We start from the raw sequence: 15,634 nt of genomic DNA on the forward strand, positions 1-15,634 counted from the left end.
TATGCTCCAGGCAGTGACGACCTGTGTAATGCAGCTGGGTTGATTGCTGGTCTGATAATCCCAGAGGTTCAAGAACTTCCGAAAACTGAAACGTCGTATCGTAAGAGACCACGGGGTCCACCACGTCCACTGCACTTTCCAAATAAAGATAACAAGGAAAGGGATTCGAGTATCACAAAGCATTAAATGAAATAAACTCAGTATTTATTATAACTTTCTTTATTCTCAATTCCATTCTTCGCTACCAATCTAGATGTTTGTTTTGTCTATCTACATTTTGGTTCACTTGTTTTGGTTATATTTTATAATATTATTTTTTGTTTTTCACCCTTTTTACTTGGGAATAGCCATTACATTTTGCTGGTATAAAACTCTTGCTATAGATGGGCAGAAGGGAGGGGGTTAAAAGAGGGAGGAAGGAATGGGATAGGTCAGTTGTAGGAATGTTCGATTTTATATATAGGGGTGTCGGGCAGATTTCATGTTATTCACATCCCAAAATGTTCATCGTTATATTATGGCTTATATCATGACATACTTAAATAACCTACAAACAACAGACTGCCAATATCTCCTTGAAACAGAGTTGCAAACGAAATTACACATCTTCAGTTTTAGAGCTTACTGAATGAGAATTTAAATCAAGTTATACTTTTTCAAAGGCTATAGTTTACGGTACGGAATCAAAATTTGGGCCTGGGATGACGTTTGAGTGATAGAAGATTGCATGTGGTTAAAAAAAGCAGGGAACGTCTATGAATTTTTCGATATTCGGACGCACGACGCCATAGTTAGCGCGGAGCACCGCAGTAAACAGGATATTTCAGTACACGCAAACTTACGTGTTGTGTGCACTGTTTATGAAAACATAAACGGTCCTATTTAAAGTCTATTTAATTCCGGAATATTACACATTCTCGTTGAAACTTTCTGAAAAATGTTAATCTCTTGTTGAATTTCTTGGAAAATTCTCATGGAATTTAATCATAATTTTATTTCCCATTTCTTGGCCATTTTGATTTTTTGTGATAATTTCATGATTATGAAAATTCCAACTACTTGCACAAAACACAATTTTACTAGAACACTTGATTGCTACTAATATGGTTAATTTGTGCACCGTTTAACTGTGTTAGCAACAGCCCATATCCCGAATCAGCTGAGTGGTATATTTTAATATTATTCTTTATCTATGACCGAGATCTCTAAAATACTCTCTCGCCATGGTCCGTGGGTATTTCCAGGGCCCTAAAAGGTGTGTGTCGGTGTTTAATACCTTAAATATGCAGAAGATAATCACTGAGGAAATCTGACTAAATAATCGAGAATCAGCGTAATCGACGTTGGTAATTTGTTGACTTTCACCGTCAATCTAATGATTACTGGTCAATATTAATCTTTTATGGTAATTTAGGAGCTGATTTCACTTTAAAACTGTTTACAAGAAACAGTTTCTGGGAACGCGACTCTGTTTCAAGGTAATCAAAGAATTACCAGCTCTATTATTACAAACCAAGATTTACACAAATCACACACACGTAATATTGGCCAATACAATCATAATAGGTTATTTAGTACATTTTTCCGCTTCTAAAGACTGTGTTATTTTTATTTTTCATCATAAACAATATATCTCACAAATTTCCAAGATATTACGTAGTTTCCAATCATATGTGGATGCACAGTACCAAAAATAGAGAATCGAACTTATGACTGGAAGCTCATTTTTTTCACTTTGCTATATCCCCCCACAAAGAATAACATAAAAGAAAAATACAAGTGCAGTAACATTGGCGTCAACATGCTTAGCTCTAGCTCATTGTGCAACACTCGCATCTCACAAGCTAACTTCGATTTAATATTACTATTATTATTATATTTTATTTTTTCGTTGCGATTTTTTGTTGATAAATAGTTTTATATGATTTTATTCCTAACTGGGAAGTCATTTTTGTCGACAAAACTGCATATTTTCCTGTCTCTCTAGAAAGATGCACAAGGGCTTTCTATATCATTGTAAATAGTCCATCATAGCCCTATTTAGTTCCGTCGAAAAAATACTCACTCACACACACAATTATTCACAACTGTTAGGTGCGTCTACAACTATAGTGCACGGCTACAGTGATACAAACAACATGATCTGCTTGATAGAGAACTTCAGATCTGGAGTGGGGGAACATCGCCATTTCTCTACAACAAGCATCTTCACCACCATACTGCTTTCCGATTTCGTTATAAGCCACTGTTACGTCAAAATGCCTTCCGAGCGAAATACGAATTTCTTCATGTATCGCAAATCATTCAATATTTTCATGCTATTAATAACATTTAAAAATTAACAACAATCTATGAGAGAAGCAATTATGGCACTTGTAGAATTTTAAAATGTCCACTGTTACAACAAAGTAAATACTTCACATAAACAACGCGATATTATGCGTGAATATTTTAAAAAAAAAAGAATTATAAGAACGAAAATAATTTAATCAAATTTATTTAACGTGCTGACTCAACACGTACAAGAGCTAAATACAGAGTCAGCAAAGGAAGATGACGTATACACATATTACAGAAAACAGTAAGAAGATAATAAATAATAATAATGATTACTTTCTCGTAATTTTTGGAATGATTTGCTTAAAACCAATTGGAAACTTATATCGTCAGGGGTGCGATATGGTGATTGAGATACTGTCAATAATCTGTTTTCTTTATCCATTTCTCTTCCATTTAAATGTTGTATCAAAATGTGCTTTACCATTCACAAGGTATAAAATGTTTCTTTTCACTATCAATTTCACCAAGTTTAGGCTACTTATAATTACTTAGGCTACGTGTATCTGTAACGTCTAGCCATGGACTCAGACTTACAGAAAAGAGCATGAAGCAAATTTGTTATCAGTTCTAACAAAACCAGGTATATACGTAGCTCATAACAAAATCTGAATGCTAAAAAATAAAGCATTTTTTTAGCCTAAAGCTACAAATATTCAGATTAATTGTTGGAATGAAAAAATCTTGATATACGAATCAGAAATTTATACAATAGCACTCTATTCCTATAAGAACGTTATAAAATATCTTACGTTTTAAATTTTCAGAAATTAAACTTGAGAAATCATTTGTTCCTTGCTTTGAACATTTGTTATTTTTTTAAAGCCCTGATACAATTTAAACAATAATTTGATATATTTTTAAATATCTTTTAAAAAATGATTAATAATTTCAACATTCAGAACACGGCCACTACCTTTACATAAGCAAACGCGGTAAATTGCAATCGCACTTAGAGGAAATTCTATTATTGATTTATTTGAACAGGAAATGGTAATTGTATCATCTACCATCGTTTCTTTGTAACAAATAAAATAACGGAAACCAGTCTGACGCCATTTTCAAGTAACGTGGGGTCAAAGCTAGATTTTTCTCCATGGTCTTAATTCATGATATTGCTTAATGCTCAAAAATAGTTCAAAAAATTTTAAGTTCAGAATCGAGGCTGGTGTAATGATTACCAATAATAGTCTTCCGTCAATGCTAAAAACACCTCGTTATTTTACACATCAGATTATAATTGTAATTTAAATAACACGTTTAAAAAAGTGTATAGTTTTACGCGGGACCAGAAAGTAACAAAACCGCAAGAATAAGACTGGAACACACTGAAGAATTCTTTTTTGTTCAGATAAAGCACCACTTCAAAACGATTTACCATGTACTGCAATAGCATTTCATTACGCTTCTTTGTGGTCTGAAACCCATGGCTAGACACAACTTTGCTGTGACAACTTCCTTCTTTCTTCAAAGTTAGAAAAAGTACAACATTTGTGTTGGAACACCTTCAAGCAATGCAAAACACTGCAAGTAATTCTTATGGAAACAAATCCGTGTAAAACTACATAACCTGAAATTTTCAGAAAACCATTAACATACTGTAAGGGCAAGGTAAAGGACTATTCGGGGAGGAAAGAGTGGGGCTTCTGGTAGCACGATCCAAAGTTAAAATAACCACACTACCGTAATTTATTTTGTGTGCTCCTTATATTTTTATGAAATTCCTTAAAATATGCTTCTATATTCGTCTGAAATCTATAACAAAAATAGTCACTTTATACAAAACAAGAAAAATCTAATCGTACAAAATATCTGCAAATATATCAAACTGGGATATTTACTTAAAATCTGCAATAAAAGACTATCTTTATTTTACTCTATGTATGCTTAACGAAACAAATATTCGCAGTTCACAGTAATTTTTACAAGTGGCTTAGTAAACTGGAATGCAAATATTATTATTAAAAATAACTCAAACATTTCTTATTCCCTCAAGGAATTTCCCGCACCATACATACAACATTAATGTATCAAATTATGATAATTATGTGCTCAAATCACGCGCCTTTTCGTGGATTTAATATTTTCCATTAAAATTCACCAGTTTCACTTATTTCTCGCTAGAACAAAATAACACGTGAAACCGCTCGCACAAAACCATTACGGACTATTAACTCGCTGTGAATCTGGAAGGTGGCATCCGCTACCAATGTGCCACGGAGTTTGGGGGGGGGGGGGAGGTAAAGGAAAGGATGGGGTTTAGGAGGGTGTGTACATGTTACACTATACTCACTGTAGCTTCCGGGGTGTCAAACCTAAGTATGCAATGGGAAAGAGCAACGCTAGCTTATGTACAAACCGCCCAGTAATAACTACGTCACTACGGCTAATTCTCTTTTGTTTGCTATAACAACGCTAGATTCTAATGAATAGCTGTCCTTGTCTGATATATATTATTACTTTTCGTTATGATGAATTTTGCCATTTTTATAAATATAGAATTCCCTTGCATATTATAGATTTGACATCTCAGTATGCATGTCATGGCGGATACAGATAGAACATTGGGTTACATTGCTCTATTTTTTTCAACACTACATTTAAAATCTACGCTACCAGTAACTAACTTGGTTATTTAATTCTATTTTTTGGTATTTTTGTGTATTTTTATAGATGGCCAACAACGAACCCTTCCTGCTATGAACTAGGGTGTGTTTCTCTACAAACTACATTGGGTAGGTTCTTGTTTTCGTTCGTTACACTGAACTTTGTACATATTATAGAGAATCTTCTTCCCGATACATCTTTCCCCCACATCATTAACAACTACACGCAAACAATGCTACCTTACGTTAATCGATACTATGAAAATAAGCCCCACCCAATTTTTTTACATTTCACAGATCGTCATGTTTTCTAAGATATATTTATATAGTGCTTTATATATATGTATATAAGACAAACAATTGTTCTTCACTCTTTATAATTTGTTCACAATTTTCATTGCATGGCGTTCAGGCGTATTTCTTGTGACTGGTGATCGGTCCTGTATTAATGTGTTGACATGCAAAATGGCGTCTCTTCTCCACTTGTCTTGCGTGGGCTCCCCAGGAGGGGCGAGGGGGCGATGCGGTGGTGAAGGGGCATGCACACGCCCCAACGTCACGCATTTTCTTGTGGTTCTTGTGGGCTGCACCATCATTACCATCAAACTAGTAGACTAGGGGCTAACCAATCGTCATCAGCTAACTGTCGAGGGATGAAGGGTGAGAGAAAAAAGGCTTGCTTTACTATGATGTTTGTCTGTTTCATGATGATGATGATGATGATCTGACGGATACAGTTTCCCACTCTCGGGCACCAAAGTCAGTGCATCATGGTCCAAAGCAACTCTGCCAATCTTTGGGCCAAACTACTGTAATTTCTGAACAAGCGACGGAATTGAGAAATAAATTATACTATACTGGAAAGAAGCACGATTGTGATGGAACGAAACGAAACCATTTGTCATGCAGTAATTACTTACACTTATTCCTATTCTTTTAACAGACTATAAATGTAGCTCCTTTAGGAAGCATTTCCTTATACATACTATGAATTTTAAACTTAATCCAAACACCCTCAAGACTGTCCTTCATTCATAAACATCCGACATGTAGGCCGTATCTCTTGAGAACAATAAAAACATCTATGCTCATTTTTAACACAAGTTGTCTATTTTCTCTCATTCTAAAAGACTAACCTAAACTCTAGGTCATACTTTGAAGTGACGCCCCTTACCTCACAGAAAAATATATGTAACACACAAAGTATTTATTAGAAAATATAGGTACCACAGACATATTTCGTAAAAAGGAACCACCACCATTGACAACAGCGATATTTGTGAATTTCAATGATAAAACATGGTGTTTTAGGAATTTATTTTGCTCAAAGTACCTCCGTCCTACCGAAGTCATATCCCACATTCGATACGTAACAATACGTAATTTGATATTTCAACTAGTGTAAAAAGCATGTTGAAAATCAAAAAAGAATTATTACCCGCTTCCTTCAGTTCCTATATTCCTTTAGTAACGTTTTCTCTCATGCCTTCGTTTTTATTTCTTCTCCCTTTAACTCCACAATCATGTCGTTACAGACGAACAACAATTTAAAATATAGGTCAATTTACGTACTACACAATTTCAACGTTTTCCCGCAGGTAGGCGCACATTTAAATACTCCTCTGCGACCGCAAGCAAACATCACACTGGCCTTCCTGGAGAACCTGCGACAAACAATTTTGAACACGCTTCACGTCGGAAAGCAGTCGACTGTGGTCCTTCAAGCGCGCAATCCGCACCTTCGAAACGGCTCTGAAGATGGCTGCGTTCGGGGACGTTGCGTAGTGTAGTCTGGTAGACATGGACGGACGTTTCAGAGCGATGATAAACCTGATTATGAACTCAGTAAGCACCTCTGAAACGTCGGTCAATATCTACAAGACTTCATGACGCAATATCTCAGAAGGCAGCCATCTTCGAGGTCTTCGCCGTGAGACCTGACATTTCGAAGCGGCTTATTTAATTATTACTGAGAATGAAATCGATCAGTTTTGAGATTTTGAACAGAGTCATTTGGACCATGGCAATATTTTCACACCAACCCCCTCAATGCACTAACTTGGGGGAGGGGAGGATAGATAAAACTAAGTACAGGGATTAACCACACAAGATAATGCATTTCCTTGCCCAATAAAAATAAACTTTAGTCTGTGCATCCTATTGTATGCTCGTTACTTATGTGAACTGAAAAGCCGTGAACACATCGTGTAGATATAAGAAAGCTTTACCCAGAAAAGTCACCCTTTTGCCATCACCAGGTTGCAATACACAGGAAAGCCACTAATAAATTTTTGTATTCGTGCCAAAGACGTAAAACACATGAGCATGTACCAATTCAGCAGTGGCTCTCCTGATGATAACCTAAAGTCGAAACATGCAGTTAGTTTTTGGATTTTCATTCGTATGTGTGCGCGCTGTGGTGACAGTCCTTAAATTCAATAAAATCTTCTCGGGCGATCAGCCGCGTCAAATGGTTAAACAATGAAATCGACGTTTCATCAGAACCCTGATGATGGGGACAAAGACGGTCCCTGAAACGTCGGTTTTATTGTTTAACCATTTGACGCCGCTGATCGTCCGAGAATATTTTATTGAGTTACGTCGCCGTGAAAGCTTCAAATCATAAGTCCTTCAATTCACAGAAGTAAAAATAAACTTCTTCAGGCTCTCGTACAATATAAGACTTCTCTGAACACTTAGTGCACGAAACATATGCTGGTTCGATGCCCTTTCTTTTTAGGCAAAATCATATGCACATCTCATAAATGAAATGTAGTTATCTATGTGGAATTATTTTCATATTCCAATTAGTATTATTTACCTATTATCATATATTTAATAAAAATCTATGGCCATTCTGAAATGTACAAAATGTTGGCCATGCTAGCAAATCTAATCTCTTCTTACTCTTTTATAATTATATATGTAACTGATTACATGTTGTATGTTATCTACGTTCACTGCATGGGCTGATAACATTCGTCTGTCAGGCTTTGATTGCGTAATTATACTGCAAATCAGAAAATCTTGGCAAGATCTCAAAAACATCAACAAATTTATTGCAACTGATAAACGATAAACCGATCACTGAGCGAGAAAAAAGACGAGTATTGGAAGGGTAGAGGTCAACTTGTGACAAATATTTGTGGTGGATCTGAGACCAATTTAATCGCATGAAGGCCCTTGGCTATTCAGTATACAGACAAATAAATGTAAGTAAAATTATAAATAATAGAAACTCTGAGAAAGGCAGGGGCGGAGCGTTCATCTTGAACGTGTCAGCCGCGTTATCTCGGCTAACACTCTGGAAGCCAAAAAGTGAAATGTCTTCTGTACTTTGTTTGTGGTTTATTTTTGTCTTCTAAGAGAGTTTGCCGAGTTAAAACGGCTAACACGATTAACATGAAGAAATGTTGCGGAAATCATAATGCCAACTGAAGCAATCCGAGAGTTTACTGATTAATGTTATGACTGCATACGGCGGGTTCTTGCTAAGATTTTGCAAATATGTAAATGACAAGTATCATGCTGTGCAGTTGAGCAACAGACGTGTTTAAGTGAGATCTCTTAACTTCGGCATACCCTTAATTCATTCGAAAGTAAATTTTTAGCAGGATCACCCATTCGCCAATGATAAAGGAGTATAACGGAACCCAGGTACAATGAAACACTTCGTAGAAAGATTTCGCAGATTACGTTTCAGCAAACTGATATCTGCAAGACATTCGCATTAGAGCAACGTTTTTGCTTCTATTACACTTATCACAGATTACTCCCTTCATCCCGGCTGTAATTAAGGATATGCTATAACCTCTCACCTAAACAGGATATATTTTTAGAAGCTTCTAAGACTTTTCTAACAGGTTAATTGAATTGCTGATGGTACCACGTAAATTATTTTATTCTTTTAAATGTGTAATAATAAAAATGGATGGACTGAAACAGCTGCGTTTTCAGCAAGCCACGGATTGGCACTATCCTAACATGATGTTTCGCATCGTGTGCTATGAAAGGGAAAAAAAAAAGGATGTTCCCATTTTATTTTGCGCTGTCTTTGAATATGGCAAGACCTGGGATAATTGGCACAATGTTTGTGTATAAATGAACCATGGCTTTGATCCGAAAATATTGTATTGCACTCCAACATTATTCTCACAAGCTACTGTACGTATAATTAATGCTTTAGGTCCGTGTCGAGTTTTAAAATTAATTAAGCGTTATGCAATATCTTCCTTCTCGCTATTGTATTAGTATCAAGAATGTGCGTGGCATGATGGGAGTTGACGGCATATGCATATCACTGTGCCTGAAAGAAAGAGAGAGACCCTTCATTTAGTTCACGTTCCACTGGGTCCGGCCAAATTTAAATTTAGAATATTAATAATTTCCGCAATAAAAATAATATTAATACAAACTGAGTCATTTACTATTATCTGTGCTGTGAAATAAGTTAAAACCCTTTATAAGAGTAATATTTAATGAGTTCTGTTAATATTTTCTGTACATCAATCTGGATGAAATGATGAACTTGCTTAACTTTGCATGGATACTGAATGCAAGCAATAAATTTCCTTCTGAATGTCTGGAGGCTAAACTAATTTTATCATGGACAAAGTGACCGGTAGTGTGCAACAGAATACTTTTCCATTTTGGACAAAAATTAATAGTTCGAAACATCTGTTTAATACGTAAGCTGGAAGTGTGTCTATATAAAGTGAAAAAATGTTCATGCGAAGAGTAAAAATAATTAATAAACCTTTATAAAGCATGCAAAGTGGAACTGTAACGAAATCAGAGCAATCCAAGAGACAAATGCATGCAACACACGCTATTACAACAACAAGTAAAACTGTCAAGAAACCCAAACAAACGTCGAACAACGTAAGGAACCACTGCGAAATTGAAAATCAAGAAAACATTACTTAAGTTACCGCCACGACTACAATGTCAATTAAAACGCCGCTTCATTCTAATTTTAATATTATCCGTTATGTGTTAAATTCACAGTTATATATTACATAGCAGATTGTAGATGGACTGTGCACTAAATTCCGAAATGTAACTTCATCCTACATTTGTTACTGCACAAAGTACCTGATAGCTAAAATTATAAAATTTCTATATTTCTGTATGATAAATTAACATTAAAGGTCAGGAAGTCAAGTTCACAAGATGCACTGCATATCTTGACGTAATTCACTGAACCTTCCTTATGCAAAATGCGTTAATGTATGAATGGTAAATTATATACCGCGTAATCCCCCGTTAAGACTCACATTATTGAACAGTACACCTTGAAATAAATCAGGTGTCCTGTTACTTCAACGATCGTTTCAAAGCTGTTTACACGTTATTACCAATTCCAGCCCCAAATATACTACTATCTGTTTCCCAAGCTTAGGATTAAAATTCCTTATTTGTATTATCGAGGGCCCAATTTCAGATATAATTTAAATCTCACTACGACCGCTTCATTCAACTTTTTAACTGATCATCCTATAATTTGACGTCACATAATTTGGATACTGACAGCGTCGTTAAATAAACCAAGAATAAAAAGCAATGCGGAAACTGAGAATGCATAACGATGTACAAACACCAGTGAACCGATGGATAATTACTAGGTCAATGACTTCTGTGGGCGAAGAAAAGACACAGTACAGGGTATGAAAATTTTATTCAGTCTTCATGGGGACTAACTGACTAACTAACTAACTAACTCTCTGGTAGCAGAACCCGCAGGTCCAACACCGACAACACCAAAGCCCGCCACCGGCCACGATCCTCAGTCAACTCCATCCTTCATGGGATCAGTGTATAAAAGCGATATATTTAGAAGTCGAACAACGGCGGTAAGTTATCGATACCGAAGATCCAGTAAATAACTTGAACCTAAAGTCTTTCCTGTGTAATAAATTATTTCCTAAGATGTGAGGTCTTCAACCTACTTACTACCCAAGCAACACAGTGTGTGTTACGTCAACGCTGTGAATATGGCAGCAAGAGAACGGGAAATGAACATGCTCCACAAACAAGTAGTTACCCCTTTATGCTTTACGTATTACACGATCACATTCATTTTTCGATGTGCTGTTAGATGTATGTAAAGCTTATAAGAAGTAATAACTTCTGAATGCCAGCATATTTATTTATGATTTGAGGTTTTCACAGCGATAAATCGCCCTGATGACGGAGGCAGTATGACCTCTGAAACGTTGGTTAACATCTACCAGACTACACAGCGCAACAACCCAGAAGACAGAAATCTTCATACTAATTCATCGCCCTGATGACGGAGGCAGTATGACCTCTGAAACGTTGGTTAACATCTACCATACTACACAGTGCAACAACCCAGAAGACAGAAATCTTCATACTAATTCATCGCCCTGATGACGGAGGCAGTATGACCTCTGAAACGTTGGTAAACATCGACCATACTACACAGCGCAACAACGCAGAAGACAGAAATCTTCATACTAATTCATCGCCCTGATGACGGAGGCAATATGACCTCTGAAACGTTGGTTAACATCGACCATACTACACAGCGCAACAACCCAGAAGACAGAAATCTTCACACTAATTGATTGCCCTGATGATGGAGGCAGTATGACCTCTGAAACGTTGGTTAACATCGACCAGACTACACAGCGCAACAACCCAGAAGACAGAAATTTTCATCGCCCTGATGATGGTGGCAGTATGACTTCTGAAACGTTGGTTAACATCGACCAGACTACACAGCGCAACAACCCAGAAGACAGAAACGCCAACATATTTATTGGTATAAGCTACATTTGTCAAGTTATAGTACCGATAACTTCAATTTGAAAATTACGTTTATTTAAAAATAACGAGCGATGAAATAATGTATCTGAAAATTCAGTGTATCCTGAGTCTGAAGAAGGTCATGTGTGGCTGTCACTGTCGACGCATTCCCAACTCTAGCACGTCGGAATTATTGGAATGGAACACGAAACATGACGATAATTGCGATATTTTCCGTTATTGGTAAAATAAAGATATAGTTTCATTACGTGACATGACAGTATACGATAATTTTAGACGCATATTGTATAGTGACATTCAAATTAAAAGAATGTTTATGTTTTGCCTTTTAAATTTCGTACATTTCTAATTAGGCATACAACATTATTATACGATGATGTAAATAAAAATATACTGCATTAGCGAGTATTATATAAAAACAAAAGAAAATGTAAAACACATGCAGTGTGTTGTGTGCCTCGGGTGAACAGCCCCCGAATTGTGGTTGCAGGAGATTTGGAAGGGGGCACGATCCAAAAGAATTTGACATGTCAGTAACGGTTGTTTACCCAACTCCGTTTGGTGCAATTCAGTGACGTTCGGTTCACATCGGTTCACTTATTTTCAGGCTAGGTTAAGTTAGGTTATGTTAGATTGTCAGATTATGTTAGGTTAGAAGAGCCAGTGTCCTATTTCAACAGTTACCTGGCTTAAGCTACAAAAGAAAAGTGGTCGGTGAATAAACCATTACTGGTGCTTTTGCATTACTCTTCTTGATGCTTGTTTAAATAATATTAAAACATAATATATACTGACGTTCCCTTTCGACTGAGTTTGCCTTTCGAGTCCTATTAAACGGGTCACAAACCCTTCGCCATTCGCAGGAGCAGAAGGTTATCTCGTGTAGTGACATCGGTCCGGTTCTGCCTGTCTGGCGTGATGCAAGACCAGTCATCCATGATATAATGACACCGCTACTGAACCTGAACAGCGCGGTTGTACAGCACTGGACATAATTCACGACCTCATAACTACCAACTCTAAATTATTTCTACAGATTCAAATGTTGGATAAACCTCCAGAAATGATATTACCAGACGAAATTAATAACACATTCGTCGGGGTTTGTTAAAAACGATTTACGGATCCCGTTTTACACAAGATAAACTGTAAAAGAAGGGATCCCGCTATACGCCACGGAGGCGCAACTTATATTTGAGCATAGATTATAACAATTTCTAATTTCTGAATAAATATTGCTAAAGACGACACAAACCGGTTTTTAGGCACAGTGCCAGGAGAGGTTGGATCTTGGATCTAATGGAAAAACTATTCTTGGCCCGAGGGTTCAAGAATGTTGGACCTCCCTGCTTTGTATTGTCTATAGCAGTGGTATTCAACCTTTTTTGTTTCCGTGCCCCCCAGATATACTTTCTCTTCAACTTTGTACCCACAAAGTTGTTGATGTATAATTCAAGTTATACATAGTATATAATCTACATCTAAAATAAATTAAATAAATTACATAAAATATAATGTATTAAGTCTAGCCCTGATTATTCAGTGCTTACCATAATTTTTTTTTTAAATTTCATGTACCCCCTAAGATGTCTTTGCGTACCCCCGGGGGTACGCGTACCCCAGGTTGAAACCACTGGTCTATAGCAACCAGGATATACAAGGAGGGCAGATGGAGGAATGCTGGAAGACAAGGATTTTATATTACAGGCTACTAATTTTATATAATTAACATCTACGCTTGAGAGTCAATTTTTCACAACGAAGGGCTCGCGATTTCTGGTGTCTAACGTATCACCACTAAAAGCCAATACACGAAATACCCCACGTCTAAATGTACAGAAGAGACAAGCAATACTTAAATCAACTGCCATACTACATATTATTTATTTACGTGAACAGATCAACTATCATGACGTAAAACGTTTTTCTCATCCATTATAGAGTTCTAGTTAAAACCGCAGTTGCATTTTAAATAATCTACGTATATCTCTTCTTTTGTTTAGTGACAAAATATTTATTCATTTTTCGACTAGAACGTATTGTATATGAGCGTAATCTATTTGGTATTCTGTCGAATGCTTGGGTTCTTTTATTATTTTAACTATTTGAGCGAGATTGATAATTTGCATCTCACTAAATTTTAAACAGTTCGTCAAAGTGTTTCCATAAACGTCCGTCCTCGGTAACAAAAGAACAAGCACGCGGTCACTGTAATTCGATTAAAGTGACATTATTTCGGAATTGTACTATAAACTAATTCAGAACTACCTCAAATCTTAAATAATTTTACAACTTATAATAATTCAAAATTTTAAACTAAATTTACGATTAAGAACTTTACGACTTAGCGGCATCAAGATTGCTTCCTTCTGAAACACTGTTTTTCTAATTTTGTGGCTATAATGCACTATGACCTACTGATCCAAACTCTGAAATGAGTTTCTCCTCCATATTGCTACTTACGTATAGGGTACTAGCAAAAAATTAAGATATAAAAATACCCTTCAAGTCGTCATATTTTAAGTGATAAGTGCCAAGCGACATTCTTTCTTGAAAGTCTGGAACAAACTTAAGAAATTCAGTTTTATAAAACCTTCCAATGCTTCGTGAAATCATTAGTCAGCCTTTGTTAAGTTCAAGGTATCGCTCAGCTACAACGAAGATTATTTTGTTCAAATATAACAGGTTGTTAAGAAAAGGCAGAATTTTTAATCCACTGCTGAAACAAAATTTACAGTATCTAGGGCTCAGCCCTCTGGTTACTTTCATAAAAAGTCTAAATATTAAATACGTCCATTATTAATGAGAGGAAATAATTGCAGAAGCTTTTTTTACTGTGTACACAGACAGACAAAAATCAGCCCATGATAATAATACATTAATTAAAACAATAAAACTTTTCTATTAATTAATTTGATTAACGAATCATAGCCTGTAACATTCGATGAGATTTCATACACAAACAAACGCTGTTCGTATTCATTCGTCTGTTCCTAACACTATCTGCCTTCAGATGATTCTTTGGGTGTATGTAAATTTAATAATTTATTTATATTCTAAAACATAAAAGAAAACATATGGGTCTATTATTCTTAGCTTGATTTTAATTCCAGGGTTTAGTGTAATAAGGATAATTTAATTCTTATAATGGTAAACATTTCCTTTCACATAACATTAATTAAAAGTAGACATACTATTATCTAATTACTAACACAAACACAGCCTGCCTAAAACAGCGAACACTTCCTCGAGTTTTACTGACTTAGAAGACATGCTGCATCCTAAATATCTTTCCTGTTAAGATAAAATGCACCCAATAATAAACAAAGCAAAAACAACTGTCTAAATTACATAATCAGCCCAGAATTGTTAGAAAAAAAATCAGTCAACAAATTCTACTGGTTATAAGAAGAATGAAATCTGAATATTTTAAATGAGAACAATACCTGAAACTGTTGCATTGGATAGGCCATCATTCCTCCGGGTTGCTGCATAGCTGCCCCCTGCGCCGCTGCTGCCATCTGTTGGGCGGCGGCCGGTATCTGAGGCTGGCCGGGAATCCCCTGCCAAGCCGCCGGAAGTTGCATCCCCATCCTGCTGATGTAGTCCATGAACGAAAACAGTTCATCAAGATAAGTACTGAGGATGACGCAATGGAACTATTTCTGGTTCGTCTCGTTCTCATGAAGACCTACAATTTTACTTCGAACATTTTTCTATATGGTGTATATTGAGCGAAATACAACCAAACTTCATTTATCAATACAGTACTATTTTATAGCAATGGAAAAAATAAACATTAATGCCAGTACAGGGTCATACAGGAAGACATGTTTCAAGGCCATGGAAGGACTTGACGGTTTCCTTCCTTCGCCTGGGCTCTGCTGTTCGTGATGACC

The 15,634-nt window shown here is 36.2% G+C and overlaps 1 protein-coding gene across 11 annotated transcripts in view; it reads right to left on the reverse strand.

Annotated features, from left to right (window-relative positions):
• Window positions 1-203: 203 nt before the first annotated feature.
• Window positions 204-15,634, reverse strand: part of LOC110830226 (nucleolysin TIAR) — a 907,764-nt gene continuing 892,333 nt past the window's right edge. For 9 of the 11 annotated variants that reach the window (XM_087352407.1, XM_087352401.1, XM_087352398.1 and 6 more), the window contains 2 exons: window positions 15,182-15,332; window positions 204-5,586 (listed from right to left, as the gene is read on the reverse strand). In XM_087352407.1, coding sequence (XP_087208533.1) covers window positions 5,545-5,586; window positions 15,182-15,332 — 193 coding nt within the window. In that variant the 3' untranslated portion in view covers window positions 204-5,544. Of the gene's footprint in view, window positions 9,250-15,181; window positions 15,333-15,634 lie in introns of all 11 variants that reach the window. The other 2 variants (XM_087352399.1, XM_087352400.1) reach the window with 2 other exon arrangements.

Source organism: Zootermopsis nevadensis, unplaced genomic scaffold (assembly GCF_977971745.1).
Source record: "Zootermopsis nevadensis isolate Lab colony 2312 unplaced genomic scaffold, Znev_1.0 Znev_ptg000021l, whole genome shotgun sequence".
Classification (NCBI taxonomy): Eukaryota; Metazoa; Arthropoda; class Insecta; order Blattodea; family Termopsidae; genus Zootermopsis; species Zootermopsis nevadensis.